Source organism: Cebus imitator, unplaced genomic scaffold (genome assembly GCF_001604975.1).
Source record: "Cebus imitator isolate Cc_AM_T3 unplaced genomic scaffold, Cebus_imitator-1.0 Scaffold219, whole genome shotgun sequence".
NCBI classification, from domain to species: Eukaryota; Metazoa; Chordata; class Mammalia; order Primates; family Cebidae; genus Cebus; species Cebus imitator.
The window spans coordinates 2,973,848-2,993,692 of record NW_016107534.1 but is presented as its reverse complement, the minus strand read 5'-3'; the positions used below and the strand labels follow the sequence as shown (position 1 = coordinate 2,993,692).

The window sequence follows — 19,845 nt, the reverse complement described above, 5'->3', positions numbered from 1 at the left end:
GTATGAGCCTCTCTGGGGCCTTGCCTGGTGTCTGCACACAGCGGGTGCTCAATAAATATTTGTTGAAAGAAGGAAGGCAGGACTGAAGCTGCTGCCAGCTCCTCTCACCCAAGCCCCAGCCCAGCCCAGCCCAGCCCCTAACTCACCGGGGATGTGGTTGCCGTCGTACTTGATCCCCATCTGGTGCAGGCCTTTCTCGGTGGGCGCGTACCTCACTGTGATGGTGCCGTCCTTGTTGTCGGTAATGTTGGGCCGTGCCGTCTTCCCGGAGGGCATCCGCACCTCCCCTGCAGGGAGATGCAGTTACATGGGGACCCTGGTTTCCCACACTGCAACCTCCCTGTTGTCCCAGGCCTGCTCCTGAGTGCTTCTGCTGCCACCTGGGAGGCCAGGCACTGGGAGACAGCCTGTGGCAGTGGCCTGAGCCCTGAACTAGGGGACAGATGGTTTGCACCCGAGTTCTGGCTCTGCTCAACCTGCTGTGTGGCCCTGGGTAGAGCTCACTTCCTCTCCCTGGGCCTCAGTTTTCATCCCTAAGACAAAGGGCATGCCTGGGGGCCGCAGGGCAGTACCTGTGAGCTCCCCTTTCTGCACCGTGAAGGGGATGACCAGGTTGAAGGGCCTCAGCATGGATTCCATTGGCTCTGCGGGCACCACTGGCTCCTCTGTGGCCTGCGGCAGGTAAGAGGGAACAGTCAGTGACTGGGGAAGGCCCGGGAGCTTGGCCCGTGCCATGACTAAAGTTGGAGAGTGAGGAAAGAACAAGGTAGTTAATGGTGAAACCAGCATGGCAAGACAGGTGCGTCAGCTGCAAGAGAAGGAGTGCCGTGCCCAAGCGGGGCTCCATCTGCCCAGCCTGAGTCCTGCCTGTTCCCCAAGAGGCCCCCAGACCACGCTTCAGCCCTGGCTACAGAAGATTGGAGACAAGAAATGAAGGAAGGGGAGGAGGAGAAGGAGGACGTTGCCCGGCGGAAGGCGGAGTACCCAAGGTGTGGGGCGGGCGCCAGGCCTGGGAGAAGCGTAGGGCTGGTGGGGAGGAGCGTAGGGCTGGCGCAGCTGCGGCACTTCAGAGGGCTCCTCCTCATGCGGCAGGGGGTCACACGCCTGGGGAGGCAAGGCAAGGGGGCACAGGGTGTGGCAGGCTCGCAGGCCCAGGGGCTGACTCAGAGAAAGGCCCAGGAGTCTGAAATGCTGGGTGATGTCTTGGGTGCTCGCCTCTTGGAGGGCTTCATCCTCCTTCGGGGCAGCCTCTGGGGAGCGGGAGCTGGGGATGGTGGAGCACGCAGTGGGTTCCGGCAGGGGGCAGGGCCCTGTTCTCCTCCCACTTCGGGGGGCTGTGGGGAAAGCTAAGGCTCCATCCTGGAGCCCTCTGGCCCCAGGAGCCCTCAAAGAAGTGGGATTCCTTGGGGACAGTTATCTGGGATCCCGGCTGCTGCTAAAACGGACAGCCCCTCATGCCCCCCCACCGACCCCAGCCAGCTAGTCTTTTGTGGTGGCTTTGGAGCTTACCAGCACGTGGAAGGGGCTGTTGGGGATGTGCTCGCCCCCAAAGCGGATGGTGATGACGTACTTGCCCGGCTCGGGCGCTGTGTAGTAGATGTCAAAGGTACCGTCATGGTTCTCAACCACATCCACATCGAGCTCCGCCCCATCCGGTGTGGACACCGTGCACGTCACCTTCCCCTCGCCGGCTGCCTTGGCATCCACTGTGATCACCGTCTCCTGCCCAATCTGGATTCGGGGGCCCAGGCAGGCACCTGCCATGTGGGAGATCCTGCTCAGGGGGCTGGAGGTCTGGAGGCAGCCCTCTCTGTTCCTGGCTGCCCACCCCCGACTACTAACCACCCTGGCCCACAGCAAGAAGAGGAGAGAAAGGGCACTCACCCAGGCCGTGGCCTCCAATGGACACTGGAAAGAGAGAAAAGTGTGAGGCCAGGCCGTGCTCAGTGTGGGCTGGGGCATTGTGTGGGGGAGGACAGGGCCAGGGCTGGGACATGTGTGTCCTCTCACCAGCAGACCCCTGGGGACCAGGCCAGGGCTCTGGAGGGGCTTTAAGGGCTGGGTGGTGAGCAGGGCACGAGGAGCGGGTGGGCACCTACCTGTGACAAGGCACTTGCTGGCGTCCCCAGTGGGCAGAGCATGGATGCGGAAGGGCGAGTAGGGGATCTCGTCGCCACCATATTTGATGGTGATGGTGTACCGGCCGCTCATGTCTGGCAGGTAGGACACGGTGTAAGTGCCATCCCCATTGTCCCGGATGTTGGCCTTCTTGGGCTTACCCTCGGGGTCCTGAGGGAGAAGCAGAGGTCAAGGCCTGCCTGTGCCTGGAGCATGACCTGGGGGTGGGCTGTGCAGGGACTCACCAGGATCTGGACAGTGAGCAACCCCTCACCAGCATCCCGTGCGTCTATGGTGAACTCCACCGGCAGGCTGGCAGGGATGCCAGAGGCGTTGAGGCCGGGGCCACTGGCCCGTACCTTGCTGGCATCGTGAGCTGGAAGGACTTTGATCTTGAAGGGGCTTGAGGAACAGAAGGGATAGACAGTTGATGGGGGCTATGGACAGGGTAGGGGGTGATTTCCTCTTGAGCCAGAGTCCTCCCCATAAACATGGGCAGGAGGGAGGACTGTGGACCAAGGAGGAGGGACCAGTTCCCAGAAGCTATTTACATTCTGAGTCGGGGGGCAGGGCCCCTCTGGGACTCCTGTGACAGAGACAGGGCACTTCTCCATTCCCCAGGAAGGTGCTGTGGGAGAGCCTGGGGGGAGGCCCTGGCCCAGGCCTCCTGCACCTTTCCTAAGGCGCTAGTTTTGCTGTAGAAGCTCCTGGGGCAAGATAGCCTCAGGGCAGAGCCCTGGGGAAGAGCTGGATGGGGCAGGGAGACTGGATGAGGCTGACAGCAGGAGGGGCTCTCCCAGGGGCCCCCAGCAGTGACCCTACGGTGCCTCCCCAGCAGGAGCACCTCAGCTCAGCTACAGCATGGGAGCCCAGCGCTGGTCCTCACCTGCGTGGCACCTCCTGGTCAGCATATTTGACGGCTACCGTGTAGGGCCCGTCTGTGGCTGGGGTGTAGTGGACAGTGTGGGTGCCATCTCCATTGTCCCGCACCTCCACAGGCTCGGCCACACCTGGACAAGGGCGCAGGGTCAGCAGAGCCTCCAGGCACCCCCCTAACCTCCCTCCTCCCTGCCCCGGCCATTCTATACCTGTGGGACCCAGCACAGCCACCTGCAGGGGTGCCCGGCCAGCCTGACTGCAGTCCACGGTGAAGGTCTGGGGGACCCGGGCCCTGACACCGGCCCCCAGCCCTGGGCCTGAGCACTTCACTTTCCCGGGGTCCACCACATCCTTCACCGGCACCCGGAACGGGCTCCCTGTAAGGAGAAGAACATCAGCTCCTGCCGACCGCCTGGGAGGGTCCCCTGATGCTGAAAAGCCACAGAGGAGGAGGCCTTCCTGCCTTTGAAATGCCCACAGGGAAGTCAGAACAACATGGAAACACACCTAGGAACTTGCTAAGAAAACGCACACAAGAATAAACGAACTTGGCTGCAGACTGAGGCTGGGCAAACCTCACTCATGTGGGTCCCAGGCCTGGAAGATAAGACCTTCCTAAAAATGTGGAAATAATTTTTTTTTTTTCTGAGACGGAGTTTTGCTCTTGTTGCCCAGGCTGGAGTGCAATGGCGAGATCTCAGCTCACCACAAGCTCCGCCACCGGGTTCAAGCAATTCTCTTGCCTCACCTCACCAGTAGCTGGGATTACAGGCGCCCACCACCACACCCAGCTAATTCTGTATTTTTAGTAGAGACGGGATTTCTCCATGTTGGTCAGGCTGGTCTCAAAACTCCTGATCTGAGGTGATCTACCCACCTTGGCCTCCCAAAGTGCTGGAATTATAGGCATGAGCCACTGCGCCCAGCCATAAGATTTTTTAAAAATCAAATATATTTCTGACACTGTGGCTGAAATAATAAAAAGATGGGAAATTAGGTAAGGGAAAAAGTTTCCAATTTCAGCAGTCCCAAGTCATGCAATATTTGAAGACATGACCTGTAGCTGAGCCTGCAGAAGGCAGGGGAGTTCTCTGTAGACGATACGAGCGAGAAGGCCCAAGGCTGGCCTGAGCTGACAAGAGGAGCCTGGGCTATGTCTGAGTTTCTGGACACACAGTGAGCAGTGGACCTGCACAGCCAAGGTCTCGCACTCCAGGCAAGGAGCTAGGAGGCCAGAGTGGGTTCTTGGCATTGACCTGGAGGGGCTGTCGTATCCACCCTCACTGCCTGTCTGCCTCCTTCACGTCCTCCCTCTGGCTGGGCTCCACCCTGACCTGCTCTAGGCTATCCTCTGTCTGAACATTCTCATCCAACTTCCTTCCAGTTTCCCCCTCGTGGAGCGAGTATCCCGCACCCTCCCTTGTCTTTCCCGAGACCCCCACCGCTCTCTGCACACCTGGGATGGGCCTCCCCCCGAAGGTGATGTTGACGTCATAGTCTCCAGGGGTGAAGGGGATATACTCCACGGTGCAGCTACCATCCTTGTTGTCCTTGCAGGACATCTTGGCTTCCGAGGGGCCCTCGATGGCTAGGCCGAGGCCCCCAGTGCCGGCTCCCCTGCGAGATGACACCACCCATCAGCTTCGTAAGGCCAGTGAGTGAGGATGGGGGAGTAGCGGAGTGGGGGATAGGGAGGAAAGACAGCAGGCCACTGGGGGCCCAGAGGAGGAGAAACAAGCCCCTGGGGGAGATCTCCTCCTGCCTCACCCCTGAGGGAGGATGGGGTGGGGCTGAACGCAGGCAGAGGGATGAGCAAGGAGGGCAAGGGGCTGGGAAAGGGTGGCCACAGGCTCAGGCTAGCAAAGGGGGAGGGTACCTGGTCTCCACGGTGAAGCGGTTGGCCTTGTTGACCAAGCCACCCTCCAGGCCTGGCCCGAAGGCCCTGACACGGGTGGGATCACAGCCCTCAGTCACGCCCACTCGGAAAGGGCTCTTGGGCACAGCGACCTCATCATACAGGACCTCCACCAAATGCACTCCTGGAAGCCGGCCATGGGGCATCCATCAGGGAGTGTGCACCCCCACCACCCTCCTGCCCCAAGGGCGCTGTCATCACATCCCAGCCCTGCCCACTCGCCCGGCCCTCACCCTCTTCGTAGGCAGTGTACTGCACCCGGTAGGTGCCATCCCCATTGTCTGTCATGTAGGTGTCTGTCTTGGCACCCGAGGGGTTGAGCACACGAGCTGTCACGTGGTTGCCACCCGTGGTTGTCAGGGATCTTGCATCCACAGTGAACTCAGTGGTCACCTCCCGCAGGACACCTGAAGCCCAGGAGACATGAACTCAGCAGGGGTGGGGGCAGCCTTCACACAGATTCTCCCCCTCCTCTCCCCCTCCCCAACTCCCAGGCTGCCCCTCCAATCAGAGCCTGGGCCCCCACCCTCCCCGGCACCCCTGTAAACTCCAGTCTCTGCCTTTACTCCCTTCTCCACGTAGCAACATTCTCTGTTGACATGAGTCACCCACCAAGCTGTGGGCCTTGCATCCCTCCGCCGTGCCCCATGCCTAGCCAAGGTCTGACCCCTCGCAGATGACCCATTCTCACTTACTGTCTCCTGACTCTTGTCACCCTCTACCCCAAAGCTTTCCCCCTGGCTCCTCCAGAGCAGAGTTTCAGCTTTTTGGATCAGGGTACCCCTTAAGCAGATGAAAGAAGGAAACTCTCCAGAAAAACGCTCAGAGGCACATGCAGTTTTGCCACAAGAGCAGAGGCCAGTCTCCACCCCCTGGTCTTCCTGTGTAGTTCTTCTCTGGGGTTTCTGTGCCAGGAAGGACTCGGGCTGCTCGAGAGCCCTCCCTTCACCCCAGGTTGCTCTCCCGGCCCTCAGCTCTGCTTCCCTCCCTCCCACCAACTACCCGGGCCCTGGACCTGCCACTTGACCTTGCCCAGCTCCTCCTGTCCACTCACCATGTGGCTCAATACCAGGCCCCGAGACCTTGACGCCACTGGTATCGACGGCGGGCTGCACGTGGACGCGGGTGGGGAATTTGGGCACAGGATGCCCGCCATATTTGATGGTGATGGTGTAGGTGCCGGGGAAGGCGGGGCTGTAGGTGATGTGGTAGGTGCCATCCGCGTTGTTGTGGATCAGCACCTCGGCCTTGACACCGGCGTCTGACAGGATCTCAATGGTCAGCTCCGCCTCGCCTGCCTCTGAGCAGTCCACAGTGAAGGTGGCTGCTTCCCCGGCCTTGCCGCGCTCCAGGCCGGGCCCGCTGGCCCGCACCTTGCTCGGGTCAAACACAGGCCGGATGGTGGCTTTGAAGGGCGAGCCGGGGATGTGGGCTTCGGCAAACAGGATGTTGATGGTGTACTCGCCCGGCTCCGTGGGCAGGTAGCTGACAGCACAGGAGCCATCACCATTGTCCTGGCACTCAATCTTGGCCTCGCAGGGGCCCTCCACAGTCAGCCCCAGGCCACCTGTGCCAGCCCCCTTGGTATCAATGGAGAATGGCGCGGGGGTGCCGACCAGTCCGCCCTTGAGTCCGGGGCCGTAAGCACAAACCTAGGAGGAGAGGCAGGTGTGTGGGTTCTCTGCACCTGGCCTCCTCATCCCAGCCAGGGCCCCCCAACTCATCACCTCCAACTGTGGCTGCTACTGCAGCCTGAGTGCTTATAACAACTCCAGGTGATGACATGGAGGCAGAGATGAAGCAATCTGTCCCAGTTAGTGGACCTGGGATTCCAGCCCAGGTCTGACTCCAAGACCAGGCTCTTAATAGCTAAGTTGTCTTCAAGGCAGGGGGTGGGGTGGGGCTGGCCTTGGCCCCATGTCCTTGGCTGTGCCTGCTCCAGGCACACAAGTCCCTCTGGCCTCTGCCCCTGTGACTCGTTCATCTTCCCAACAAGTCCCCAACTCCCAGCCCCAACCAGATCCTGTCTCTTCACCTTGGAGGGATCAGGGGGCAGGACGCCCTCCACAGCAAAGGGGCTGCCAGGCACTGGGTGGCCGTCGTAGGTGATGTCCACCTTGTAGGGCCCCTCCTCGGGGGGCATGTAGCGCACGGCCTGGGCTTCCGTGCCCCCGCATGGCTCTAGCTTGCAGGGGATGGGCCGGCGAGAGGGTGAAGTCATCCGCACGTCCAGCTGGCCCTGACCGCCAGCCCCTCGCGTGTTCACAGAGAAGGCTTGTTCCTGTCCCACGGCCACCTCTGCATGGAGGGCAAGCGACACCATGAGGAAACTGGTCTACGCCGCCCAAACACCCCTCATTCCCAGGGTGGCTCTTGCCCAACTTACTGCTGTTGAGGCCCTGAACTTTTATTTTGCTGAGGTCCAGCGGGGGTGCCACATTCACCACAAAGGGGCTCTTGGGGACAGGGTCCCCACCGTAGGTCACTGTCACTGCCATGTTGCCCTGTTGGGTACAATGTTAGGTCAGAACGGGGCGTAAGGCATAGTTCTGCAGCATCCTGATAGTGAATCTGAAGCTCAGATCCACCGAGAGAGTGACAGCAGGAGGCAGGGAAGGCACGGAGGAGCCAGAACTGGTCCCATGGGACTGGAGGGAAACCCAGGGCTCCGGCAGCCTGGCTGGGCAGGGGCATGGGAGGGCAGAGCGCACCTGCTGGACAGCAGTGTACTTGACGGTGTAGGAGTAGTCATGGTTGTCAATGATCTCAAAGTCCCGCACAGCCTCGCCCTTGGCCGTCCCCGCAAACTGCACGTCCAGCTTGGCCTTTCCGGCTCCCTTGGTCAGCACCGTGAAGTGTGTGGGCTTCCCAACTTCCACACCTGGGGAGCCACCCAGAGATGTGGCAAGGGCCTGGCAGCCACCTAACCCCAACCTTGAGTCAGCCCCAGCCCCTGGTCAGACACCCACCTGTGCGATTCAGCCCAGGCCCCTCGGCCTTGACCTTGCTGGCATCATGGGATGGGTCCACCTTGATGTGGAAGGGGCTGGCAGGGATCTCCTGGGTGTGGAAGAGGCTCAGTCAGGCTCTCGAGGGGACCACACCCCTGCTCTGGGCTAGGTGCTGGCTCCGGATGCCCCCAGGGGACCCAGCAGGGACAGGGGCAGCCCCCAAAAGAGCTCCCTTTGCTTTCTCTTCGGCACACTGCCTCACACGGGAAGGGCTCTACCATGTCTGTGAAATCGTCCCTCCCTACCCCCACTGACAGCATCTCCAGCTGCCTTCTAGAGCTGAGAGGTGCAGGCCGCTGTGACTACCCAGGGGCTTGAGTACCTGGTTGGCAAACAGCACCATGATGGTGTAGCGTCCGGCCCCTGGGGGCGTGTACTTGACCGTGAAGGTATCGTTGTCATTCTTGATGATGTCGAAGTCGATGTCAGCCTCTGCAGGGCCCACCACACCAGGGGCGCACTTGATGCCGATGCTCACGTCGCCTGCGGGGAGGCGGGCACCGCTGTGAGTCGGGCTCAGACACTCCTCAACTGCCCAACACCCCAACTGAATCCACCCCTTCTGCCTGAGTGCACCTTGCCCCGCCTCGCTGCAGTCCACCGTGAAGTAGGTGGGCTCATTGGCCTTGAGGCCCGTCTTCTCCACGCCAGGGCCGTACACCTTCACCCGCTCTGGATGGCTGCCCTCGCCCACGTTCACCTGCAGGGGGTGGAGGAAGGTTGCAGCTCAGCAGGGTGCCCTTCCTCAAGGTTCATCTTTCTGTCCAGCACACCTGGCCCAGCCTCAGTGGCACCAGCCCAAGCCTCAGTTCCAGCCTGAGCCCAGAGACAGCCAGGGGCTCCAGCAAGGGGTCTACCCTCCCTCGGGGACCCCTGGCAGTGGGCACGGGGCAGGTTGGGAGAACGCACCCGGAAGGGGCTCTTGGGCACGTTTACGCCTCCCCAGGAGATGATGATGGTGTGCTTAATGGGCTTGGTGGGCACGTAGGAGCAGCGGAAGGTGCCATCGCCGTTGGGGATCACCTTGATGTCGATGGGACAGCCGTCGGCGTCCTGTGGGCATCACCCGAGCAAAGATCACAGCTGTGGCCTCTGCAGAGCGCCCTCTGCTGGCCACAGGTGGACCCAGCGCCCCTTTTCCTGCAGCCAACAGGCTGGCACTCCCCGCCCCCACACCAGCCACTGAGGCCACCTGAGCCCAGGCCCATGTGCTCTGGTGGCCAGAGCCCACCATGGAAGCCTGGAGGCCTGGCTCAAGGCCATCTGTGTGGCTTGCTTTCCCAGCCTGTGTTTCCTTATCTCTGAAATGTGTTGGACCGGAAGAATGTGGGCTAAATTTATGTTCCTAACATTGAATAATGAGCCTTTTAAAGAAGAACCACCCTCTTAGATCCTCAAGAATATGTTCATTAACCTCCAGGGGTCAATGGACACCAGTGTGAGAAACTGACTTGGGAAACCAATGTCTTATTCAATGAAACAATCTTTCAATTACAAATTAGCACAAGTGACCCTTTGGTGAAATACGTTTTTAAGTTATGATCTGTAAGAAAACACAAAATTTAAAATTTTCCATGGTACTGATGGGCCCATGAGAATCAGTGCTGCCTGATCTTCTGTGATGCTATAATTTCCTGCTGGGAGGCCTCTGCCTCTGGCCTGGCCCTGTTTTCCAGGGTCCCTGCCACGGGTAGTAAGGGCTGCAGAGACTGGGCAATCCCCCACCTGGGCATAGAGCTTCAGGTCTCCCTTGCCAGCTGCACGGGCATCAATGGTGAACTCAGCAGGCTTGTCCACAATGCACCCAGTAGGCTCCAGGCCGGGCCCAAAGGCCTTCACCTGTGCAGAGGGAAGAGGGCTGGGTTGGGCACCAGAGGAGAACCAGCTCGCCCAGCCCCTGGAGCATTGTGCCAGAGCTGGGACCACACCTTATCTGGGAAGCAGTCAGGTGGGGCAGGCAGGATGTGGGCAATGAAGGGTGAGTCTCGGATGTCCTCGTCGTCACAGATGACATGCACGGCGTACTCCCCAGGCTCTGTGGGCCAGTACCGCACATCGCAGGAGCCGTCCCCCTTGTCGTCACATTCGATCTTGGCTTGTGAGGGCCCCTCGATGGAGAAGCCTGGGGCGAGGTGGGGGAGGGTTGGTGGGTCCAGCATTTGGCAAGACCCTTCCGTCCCCCAGCTCTCCTCTGGCCTCCCTCATGTCTGAGCTCCTTGCTCACCCCAGGGCTCCCCAGCATGCTCACTGCACCCATTACCCCCAGTGACCCCCACCGCCCTCCCCCACAGCACTCCCTCCTCCTGCCTCCCAGCTACTTACCCAGTGTCCCCACCTCAGTGCCAATGGCTTCCACCACAAAATCAGCTGACTTGCCCACCTGGCCAGTCTCCAAACCAGGACCCCAGGCCCGGACCTTTTGCACTCCTGCCTCTGGGCTCACCTGTACCTCAAAGGGGCTAGACAGAGAGGGAGCTGGTGTCCATGCCAAGAAGTGTCCCTCCAAGGCCCCCCTCCATCTCCCCTCAAACTCCCCCGCAGCCTGCTGCCCCTCGTCCCTTCCTGTAATGGCCTAGATGAGACAGCATGGGGGGCGCAAGGTACTCACCTGCGAGGGATGGCATAGCCGCCCCACGTGATGGTCACCACATACTTCCCAGGCACCACTGGGTAGTACTCACACTCGAACACACCATCTCCAGCCTCCCGAATCTTCACCGGCTCCTCTGTGCCCTCTGAGGAGGTGGGGGCGGAGTGGGGGAGAAGGCAGATCAATATCCTTGAAGTCCCAGCTCCTCAATCCCCTCAAGGAGCTCTTGGGACCCTGGCCCAGCCCGAGGGCAGTGCTCTAGTGGACGGTGCTGAAACTCAGGGCAGGTACCACTTGTTATCCCCGTGCATAACACCCTGTACAGCACTTAGGGTGGAGAGAATCATTCCTGGCTTGCAGACTGAGAAACTGAGGCAGAGAGGAAACAATGTGCCTGAGATTCTGGGGTGCCACTGGTGACTGTGGAGCTGTGGTGCTGGCTGTCACTGCCCTCTGGGAGGCAGGACCATTGGCCATACTTCCTCTCTGATTCCCCCAGCCCCACCCCCGTGACCCTGGGCTCTGGCACTCACTTGGCCCCTTAACTGTGACCTTGAGCTCCCCGCTGCCAGCACCCTTGGTAAACACCTTGAAGTCAGCCACCTCTTTCACACGAACACCCTTGGGCTGCAGGCCTCGCCCAGAGGCACGGCAGGCATTGGGGTTACAGGCTGGGGAAAGAGGAGAGAGGAGGTTGGGGGTGTTGAGGGGCCTTGGACAGAGGCTCAGCCCCCACCTCCCTGTGCACAGTCCTTCTAACCCCTCCCAGGCATAGGCCCGGCCCCACAGCCCTGCTCTGGAGCCCTTTGTGCCCCCAACACAACCGGGGCTGCGGGGCTGGAGCTGGCTACAGGTCCCAGACCAGGCAGGGCACAAGAAAGCTTCTGAGCCAGTGCCACTGGGGAAATGCATGGCAGAGCTGGGCTGAGAGTGGGCTCAGAGAGAGGGGGAAGGCCCCTTTACCCACCCCAAGACCTCTAGAGCCCTCTGTGCCCTCTCAGAGCACCAAAGCAACCTTAGGATCCAAGTCATGCCACAACGCATTCAGCAATGCCATGGAAAAAAGCTGCTTCAGATAACTTGAAGTCTGCCACAGAACACAGGCGATGTGTGGAAATCAGCCTCCCACAAACCGTGGCCAGTGGCAACGAGCCCAGACCTTGCCACGGAACACAGGCAAAGGAATGGGAATCTTAGTCTGCCACAGGATCCAGGAAACGGCATGGAACCCACGAGTGCTACAAAACAGGCGACGACACATATTCCAGGACTACCATGACCACAGGCGATGGCACTGCCCAAGGGGGACCACGGAACACAGGCAACGCCTCAAAGCCCAGATTTCGTCACAGAAATCATCAGGCAAGTGGCAAAGACACTAGACTGCCACAGAACACAGACAACGCCATGGAACCTGAGGCCTGCCACAGAATGCCACAGAAGGGGGCGATTCCACACTGCCCGGGTCATGCCACACAGCACAGGTAAGGCCAGTCAGCTATGGCCAGGCCTGGCCCCGCCTCCACTGGAGAGCACTAAAGTGGCACCACTCTCTTGGCCTGGTGGACGATGGGCACTGAGTGCAGGGAGAGAACAAGTGGGGCAGTCACAACCCGAGGGCCCGGCGTGCGGGCAGCACTCCCCAGATACGCCCCCACCCGTACGGTCCCATCACTTCCACTCAGCCCTCCCAGGGTGGTACGTGTTTTGGGACCCTTCAGTATGGCCCCCATTGCTGCTCTTAGGGACTCCAGCCATCTTGGGTGTGGGGCGGAAGGCTCAGGGAGGGCGTCTCTGCAGAGGCCCTCCCCGGCTCTTCCTCCTGTCTCTTGCAAGCCTCAGGCAGCTTTGCCCCTCTGCCCCACGGCATTAGTGCTTCATGTCCCCCCAGTCCTCAGGCCCAGAACTTGATGGCAATTCTCTGTATCCTGGCTTGGGTGAGGGCTACCGTGGGGAGTGGTGAGGGGCCCTTACCTTCCGCCACGTGGACAGGGAAAGGACTGCGGGTGATGGGGGCACCCGCAAAGGCCACATGCACAGTGTGTGGCCCCTCCATGACAGGTCTGTATGTGCAGCGGAACGTGCTATCGCCCTTGTCCTCCAGGGCCACTTCCACTGTGTCGCGCCGGCCCTGTGGGTCCACGATCACCACGGCAACATCACCAGTGCCAGCCCCTGCCACAAACAGAGGCCGTCAGCACCACTCTGGACACACACAGCTGCCCCAGTGCCCTTACCCTGAGGCTGGTCACCCTCTGGCTGGTATCCCTGCCCCAGCCCCTCCCACACAGCCCCACACCGTCAGGGGCTTTCCTCCTGCACCCCCTTGGGCCCATCCTACCTGCAGTGTAGATGTCAAAGTAGGTGGGTTTGTTGGCCACGTTGCCCACAGGTTCCAGGCCAGGGCCACGGGCTGACACCTTGTTGGCATCCCCAAGGGCCATGCCCACATTCACCTCAAAGGGGCTGCGTTCGATGTTCTGACCAGCAAAGAGCACAGTCACCTAGGGGTCAGAGGTCAAAGGTTAGCTTTTAGGGGATAGCCGTCCCGAGATGGGGCAGAGGGGCACAGCCACGCCAAGGAGGGTGAGAGGCAAGCAGCTGGGGCTCTGGGCAGGGGCAAGGTACAGGCTCAGAGAGGGGTCCATGCAGCCGGAGCCAAGGATGTGAACAGCAGGACTGGCAGGGGGCCTCAAGGGAGATACCTTGTGTAACCCAGCGACCTTGGGCACATAGGAGACAGCATAGGTGCGGTCCTTGTCATTGTTGGGAACCACCTTGGCCTATTGGGAAGGACAAAGATTGGAAGCCTCTCCAATGACTGTAGTCCCTCCTGACCCCACAGCGCCTTAGGAACCCCAGCCCCATGAAGACCCCTTGGTAACACCTTCCCCAGACTGCACGACACACTATGTGGCTCTGGCAGTCACTTCTGGACCATTTCTATTGTTGGCCCCACACTCTCCGGTTCCAATCCCAAGCAAATCCCTCTGTCCCCGGCAGCCTCTGCATACCTCCTCGGTGTGGCCTTCGGGGTCCTCGATGTAGACCAGCACCTCACCCACGCCGGCGTCCACCGTCTGCACGGTGAAGTGGGCAGGCTGCAGCACGGTGTTGCCCTGCGGCTCGATGCCTGCGGGGCGGGAGCAGAGCCCAGGTTACTCAGGGAGCCTCCTCGTGCCCAGCTCCCCAGCAGGGCCACCAGGGGCTCACACGTACCAGGACCATAGGCGATGGCTTTCTTGGGGTTCAGCTGCTTGGATCGAACAGGGGCACCAGGTTTGAGCTTGGCCTTGGGGAACTGGGACAGGTAGGTCATGACAGAATGCTCATCCACGTTGGGGTCCACGATCTCCTCGGGGGCGATAACCTTCGGCAGAAGGGACTGATGTCACACGGCGCCCTCTTTTCCCAGCAGCCCCAGTCTCCCCCTGCACCCTGGCCAGGTATCCTTACAGACCCAACCTCTGACCCTGTCCCCTGCGCCTCTGCCCCCTGCCCCCCTGTCCCCCTGCCCCTGCCCCCTGTCCCCCTGCCCCCCTGCTCCCTGCCCCAACTGTGTGTGTACCTGAGGCACCCCAAGCCAGTCGTCAGCCTGCTGCATGGCCTCCCGGGCATTCTCTACAGGCTGGTTGGGGTCCCAGGCCTCCCAGTCGGGGCAGAGACCTGGAGAGGTGATGGAGGGAGACGATGGTGAGGGACAGCCAGCCGGCCAGGATGCAGGGCATTTGTTCACCCCACACCCTCGGAGCCTGTGGCTTCACGCCCCTTCCCACCAGCTTTAGGCCCTGACGAGCCAGGTTCCTGCTGACCCCATCAGCTGTGAGGCCCCTTACCACATAGGGGCACAACAGCCCTCCCCACCACCAACAATGAGGCCTTTCTGCCCCAGCTGACGCAGCCTGGCACCAGCCCTGCTGGCCGGCCCCTGCCTGCCCAGGCCCCAGCTCAGACCTTGAAGCCCAAACCCTGGGAGGGTACCCCTCTCAGATATCTCTTGCTCATTCAGCTGTCTCAGGGTGGGCAGAGGAGGTCAGAGTGCCTGTCCCACATATGCCCCTGACATCCCCTAGAAGGCCTCCTCGCAGCTACCCGGAAGCCCTAGATCTCTAAGCACTTTCCACACCACTCTGAGGGCATAAGACTCCCTATTCCTTCTAACTGCCCACTTGGGGAAACTGAGGCATTAGAGGGCCTGTGGGGAGAGAATGACTTCTCCTCTGCAGCCCTCAGGAGCCCCACCCTCCTAACAGGAAGGATGCCAAGTCAGCCCCAGATCACTCCTGTGAAGGGTGCAGGTGACGGGGCACTTGGTTCAGGCCAGAGCTGGAGGAGGGGGACAGCACACATTTTCGGGGAGAGGGCCGGCTCAAGGCTGGAATCCATGACTAGCTGGAACAGCTGAGCTCACTGCTGGCAGCACCACCAGCTATGGGCCATGGCTCAGCAGCTGGGAATGCTTCCCGGGAGGCTATGCCCCCGCCTCCCACCCCCTGCTCCCCAGCTGACCCCAGGGTGGAGGAGGCTTGTCCCAAGGGGCTGCGACTCCTGGAGAAAGCCTATCTTTTCTGGAGATGAGGGGCAGAAAGGGAGCTGCCCATGGGGTATCCTCTAGCTAGTGATGCCTGGGTTTTTTCATGGCCCCTGAGCTCCCCTCACTTGACCAGGCCAGGACCTACATGGAGAAGGGGCAAGGCTGGGTCACCTGCTACTGGGTAGTGCCCCACTGACCTCATCCCACATCAGCCTGAGCCTCAAGCCCTTGTCAAAGCCATCCCAGGGTCTCCCAGAGAAGAGACTTCTCTGGGTCTAACTCTTGGTCTTACTACGAGTCCTGCCACACTGCCCGTCTCTCGGCTTGGCAGGAATAGTGCCTTCTGGCACAGTGAAAAGTTCACAGGGCAGGGAGTCCAGGCCCTGGGCTCTAGGTGGTTCTGCCACAGATAAGCTGTGTGATCTTGAATAACTCGCTGGCCCTCTCTGGGCCATGGGGTCCTTGTCACTAAAATAAGGGGTTTTAAACCTCTCTCAGCTCTGTGAAACTGGCACCCTCTTCAGGTAGGGCCTGCCACCAACAGACAGCCGCAGCTGGAGGAGGGCAAACCCCGCAGGATCCTCCCCCCAGGCCCTGGGGTGTGCATTCTGACAACCACCGGCCTCAGCAGCCCCAGCTGGTCCCCTCTGTCTTTAGGAGCTACGGGCTCCATGCTGTGCTCGCTGGCCCACTCACCGGGGGCGCAATTGTCCACGAGGGCACCCAGAGCTTTGCCGTCCTGCCAGTCACGGTTGAAGTTGGTGATGGGCAGCTGTGGCACCTTGTTCTGGATCCAGCCAAGCAGTCGCTGCTTGGGCGTCTGTTTGCGGGCGTCCTCATCATCCTCATCCTCCCACATGGGCATGGAGATGGAGTAGTGCAGGATCAGCGTCCAGATCAGGCCCAGGATCAGCTTCAGGTTCCCATCCACGATGGCCTTGCTGTCTGCAGAGGGGAAGGCACAGGTGGGCTTAGAGTGCCCCACCCTCTCCTGCCCCAGGGCTCCCTACCTCACCTGCCCAGCTCCTCGGCCAGAGCCCTGGGGTCTGGCCTCTCGTCTCTGCTACCCACCTCTCTCCCTCCTGAGAGGCTCCACTCAGATGCCAAGTCCTTTACGGGGCCCTTCGGTCAGAAGGCCGCTTCTCTGTGTTCCTGCGGTTCTGGAAGGTACCCTCACCCCTGCTACAGCACATGAGTCTGCCTCCTGTCTGTGTAATTAGCTGGTTTGTGTCTGGCCCTGTGGGATTGTAAGGCTCCCAGGGCAGAGCCTTTTTGTCTTGTTAACAGTTCTACTGAGGTATGCTTGACATACGCGCTACGTCAACTGCACACGCTAGGAAGTGAAGTTTGAGAAGCTTTGACACTTTGGACATCTCCACAAAGCCACCACCACAGATCGAGAATAATAAAGGTACCATCCATCACTCCCCAAAGTTGCCTTGCTCACACCCCTTTGTGAGCCCTCTCTCCTGCTGCCCTTGTCGTTCCGTTCCAAGCAACAACTGATCTGCTTTCTGTCATGACAGATGCTTTGTATTTCCCAGAGTGTTATATAGGTGGAATAATACATTCTTTACTCTCTTTTTTTTGTCTGCTTTCACTTTAGACACTAAATTTTATCTTTCTACAATGAAAGTCTTGAACTTAGTAAGGTCTCAATAAATAATGGTTGAATGAATATTTTAAACTGGAGTGGAGTAGGACCAGGTTCCACTCACACTCTACCCTGAATGCCAGAAAGGGCTTTAGAAACCCAGGGTTCTGACAGCAGGGAGGGGTTGGGTGGGTGGGGTCTAGTACATTCTCAGTTAAGGCTTGGATGTCATGTTGTCAAAGGCTGGGGGCCGGAGGGACTCCAGGAGCTGACACACTCCACCCATCACGTCCTTTGAGAAATCCTTTGAGCCAGAACTGGTTCCTCAAGATTTGCAGGGGGCTAGTTCCCCTTTGACAATCAGAAAGAAATATCCAGAAGCCTGGGGTGGCCTAGAGTGTAGACAGATCTTTGGAATTCAGCTTACTTGTAAAGGGCAATGAAGTTCTGAAATCTATCAGCTTCCCAAAGCACTGCTTTCAGGAGGCTGGAAGTGGGTGGGAGACTCGGTCTTGTTTACTGACGTTGCCCCAGTGATGGGAGAGGGTGGAGTGGACTCCCCTCCCACTTCTTATCCCCTCCACCCTTCCCCAGACCTTGGGGCAGTGCCTGAGAAACCCAGGGCATCCCCTGCCCCACTCCCACCTGCCCCGGGAGGGCTGCCTCAGTCTCTCTGTCCCTCTGGCTGGGGCCCTGGCCTCCTGGGCTCCCCCACCCTGTCACTGATTCATCCTTCCTTCCCCAGCAGCTCCCCAGCCCGCCCCCTTCCCCTGGCTCCACTGCAGCACAATGGTTTGGCAGCTTTCAGATTCCATGACACACTCACTCGCTGCCTCCCGGTGCTTTCTCTCAAACACACAGGCTCTGACACTTTCACACAGTCTGGATGCCCCAGTGCCCCCAGCCTCTCACAACCCTGGCAGCCTCCAAAGCCAGTGCTCACATGCCCAGAAGTACTTCTTGCAAATTGGAGCCAGACCCCTGGGCAGGAAGCCTTGAGGCTGCAGGGGTTGGAGGGGGTATGTATATGGGGAGGGTGGTCATTCATATTTGCTGGAGAGGGAGGTTTCTCCCCAGCAACTGGCCCTGGGCCAGAGAGCAAGTGGTCCAGGCCTGAAGCAGAAGAAGGGCAGTGGGGCCCCGAGTCCCACTCTGGGAGCAATGACCTCCCTCTCCCTCCTCCCTCTCGGAGGCCAGGCAGAGGAGAGGAGCTCAGTGCCACCAGGGCCCACCAAGCACTTCTCCATCTGCCTTAGGGCTACCCCCAAAGGAGTGGGAGGAGCCAGACAGCTAGTTCCTGAGGCCACCCCAGGCCTCAAATAGAGGGGGAGGAGAAGGTTGGGCCTAGGGAGGTGCTGGGACAGCTGCTGCCCCCTCCAGCCCCTCCCTCGGTTGTTGGCTCCAAGAGAAGGAATAGCAACTGGGGAACAGCTGCGGGACAGAGCTGCCTCATAGGCCTCTTTGTTCGGAGGGGACGAGGGGCAGTGGGGGGCCAGGACAAGGTGGTGGGGATATGAAGGGCACAGCTCCTTTAGCCTGCGCTCAGTGCCCCTTCTTCAGGTGGACCTGGATCCCAGCTCCCACTCTAGACCCTGACCTCCCTTCTAGAAAAAGAAGTGGGGAGTCTTTCTGACACCCCCTCAGGTGCCCAGATGCTGGATTTTAGTGCTGAAACAATGCTCAGGAGGCCCCCTGGATAGCCCCTTCCCACAGCTAAACGGAGCCGGGGAGCTAGCAGAAGCAGGATGCCCCCCTCGTCGGCAGCCCCTTTGACCTCCTCATGGTGGGGCACCCCAGCAGGTCGCTTGTGTCCCCTCCCCTCCAGCCTCGGCCTGGGGCCAGCAGCTGAATTGCTGACAGCTTATCTCATCAGCGCCAGTAAGCAACTTGGCCCAAATGGGGACTGCCTCCCCTTCCTCCCAGCAGGAACCTGGGAGCTTCCCTCCTACCCCCAACCAGCTTTTGCTTCTTCCCCTCGGCTCTGAGTCGGCCCCTCCTCCGCTGAGCCAAGGGGGCCGGAGCCAGGCACCACCACGGGGGAGGGGAGAGGTGCGCTCAGGAAGGACACGGCCTGGAGAGGGGCCGGGAGCCCCCGGCAGGCTGGAGGGGAGGGGAGGGCTGAGCAGTTTCCTATGAAGTCTTGCGGAGGCCTCCCGCTCTTCACCCAGACCCAACCTGGGACAGTCAGTCCGGCCTTTCAAACCCCAGCCTGCTGAGGATGCCAGCCCAGGACTGACTTCTCTCTGACCCCTCAGCCTCCATCACGTAACCCTCAGCTTCTCTACATATTCCAGGCCCCCTCCCCCACCCCCTGCCCTCAGCCTTGTCCTTCTGGAAAGCTCAGAGACATCTGCTGTGTCACGGAGGCAGGGCTATTTCCAGGGCAGGCGGGTGGGGTGGGGGGGCAGTATTGGGGCAGGAGTGGGTAAGGGCTAGGGAGGGGACTGGATGGGGCAGAGGGCCCCGGGCTGACCTCAGCTGCTATATCAGGAAGCCTAGAGGTGGCCCCGAGGGAGAGTGGGGCTGACAGACATCCAGTCATTTGGAGAAGTCTCAGAGAACAGCCTGTGTGGGGCCCACCTGGCCCCACGTGAAACTCCGCTCTTGGGGCCGGAGATCCCTATCCGGGGACCCTGTCCTGCAAATCCCAGCAGGGTTCTTAAGAGCTCTCCTTGGGAGTGGGAGGTCTCCTCCAGGCCCCCAGCCTCAGGGATGACTGCAAGATTCAGGGCAGGACCGCCTCCTGCCACTCCAAGCCCACCCTTGGCGTCTCCGCTCCCAAGACTGGAGTGCCTCCCCGCCCCCACCCTGCACTACACACCTTCCAAATCTGGTTACACTCAATGACTTCCTCCCTTCCACAGGCCTTCCCCTCCCTCCCCGCAGCCCAGACCGTTAGCTGCAGCCAATCCCGGGGTACGGGGTGGGCTGGGGCAGGGCCTGACGTGCGGAAGCCCCCTCCGCCGCAGGCTGAAACTGGAGGAGGACAGGCAGGGGTTAAGTCTCCCCGCGCTCGCTCAGGGCCTTTTTAGGTTTCTGAGGCTGGGCCCTGCCGGCCCTGGCCCCCAGGCCTGAACCCAGCTGCTGAGCACATGCACGCCGCGGGCCTCCCGCGCCAGCTCCCGTCGGCCTCAGAGCCCGCATACGCGGGCAGTGGTTGGGACCTGTCTTCAGACCTCTCCCGGGCCGCAGAGGGGTTGTGAG

General features: G+C 60.4%; 1 protein-coding gene across 3 annotated transcripts in view; it reads right to left on the bottom strand.

Annotated features, from left to right (window-relative positions):
* FLNC (filamin C) overlaps window positions 1-19,845 on the bottom strand; it is a 29,560-nt gene that overhangs the window by 8,702 nt on the left and 1,013 nt on the right. The window contains exons 2-33 of one of the 3 annotated variants that reach the window (XM_017549525.2): window positions 15,744-15,992; window positions 14,082-14,179; window positions 13,733-13,883; window positions 13,528-13,646; window positions 13,219-13,296; window positions 12,855-13,017; window positions 12,488-12,688; window positions 11,047-11,184; window positions 10,532-10,658; window positions 10,246-10,382; window positions 9,852-10,045; window positions 9,649-9,762; window positions 8,833-8,976; window positions 8,500-8,623; window positions 8,246-8,406; window positions 7,882-7,972; window positions 7,624-7,793; window positions 7,299-7,416; window positions 6,948-7,210; window positions 5,967-6,564; window positions 5,146-5,319; window positions 4,874-5,036; window positions 4,454-4,614; window positions 3,207-3,374; window positions 3,005-3,128; window positions 2,364-2,520; window positions 2,100-2,289; window positions 1,885-1,908; window positions 1,510-1,757; window positions 985-1,104; window positions 573-672; window positions 147-287 (exon numbers count right to left, since the gene is read on the bottom strand). In XM_017549525.2, the coding sequence (XP_017405014.1) occupies window positions 147-287; window positions 573-672; window positions 985-1,104; window positions 1,510-1,757; window positions 1,885-1,908; window positions 2,100-2,289; window positions 2,364-2,520; window positions 3,005-3,128; window positions 3,207-3,374; window positions 4,454-4,614; window positions 4,874-5,036; window positions 5,146-5,319; window positions 5,967-6,564; window positions 6,948-7,210; window positions 7,299-7,416; window positions 7,624-7,793; window positions 7,882-7,972; window positions 8,246-8,406; window positions 8,500-8,623; window positions 8,833-8,976; window positions 9,649-9,762; window positions 9,852-10,045; window positions 10,246-10,382; window positions 10,532-10,658; window positions 11,047-11,184; window positions 12,488-12,688; window positions 12,855-13,017; window positions 13,219-13,296; window positions 13,528-13,646; window positions 13,733-13,883; window positions 14,082-14,179; window positions 15,744-15,992 (5,208 nt within the window). Of the gene's footprint in view, window positions 1-146; window positions 288-572; window positions 673-984; window positions 1,105-1,509; window positions 1,758-1,884; window positions 1,909-2,099; window positions 2,290-2,363; window positions 2,521-3,004; window positions 3,375-4,453; window positions 4,615-4,873; window positions 5,037-5,145; window positions 5,320-5,966; window positions 6,565-6,947; window positions 7,211-7,298; window positions 7,417-7,623; window positions 7,794-7,881; window positions 7,973-8,245; window positions 8,407-8,499; window positions 8,624-8,832; window positions 8,977-9,648; window positions 9,763-9,851; window positions 10,046-10,245; window positions 10,383-10,531; window positions 10,659-11,046; window positions 11,185-12,487; window positions 12,689-12,854; window positions 13,018-13,218; window positions 13,297-13,527; window positions 13,647-13,732; window positions 13,884-14,081; window positions 14,180-15,743; window positions 15,993-19,845 lie in introns of all 3 variants that reach the window. The other 2 variants (XM_017549523.2, XM_017549522.2) reach the window with 2 other exon arrangements.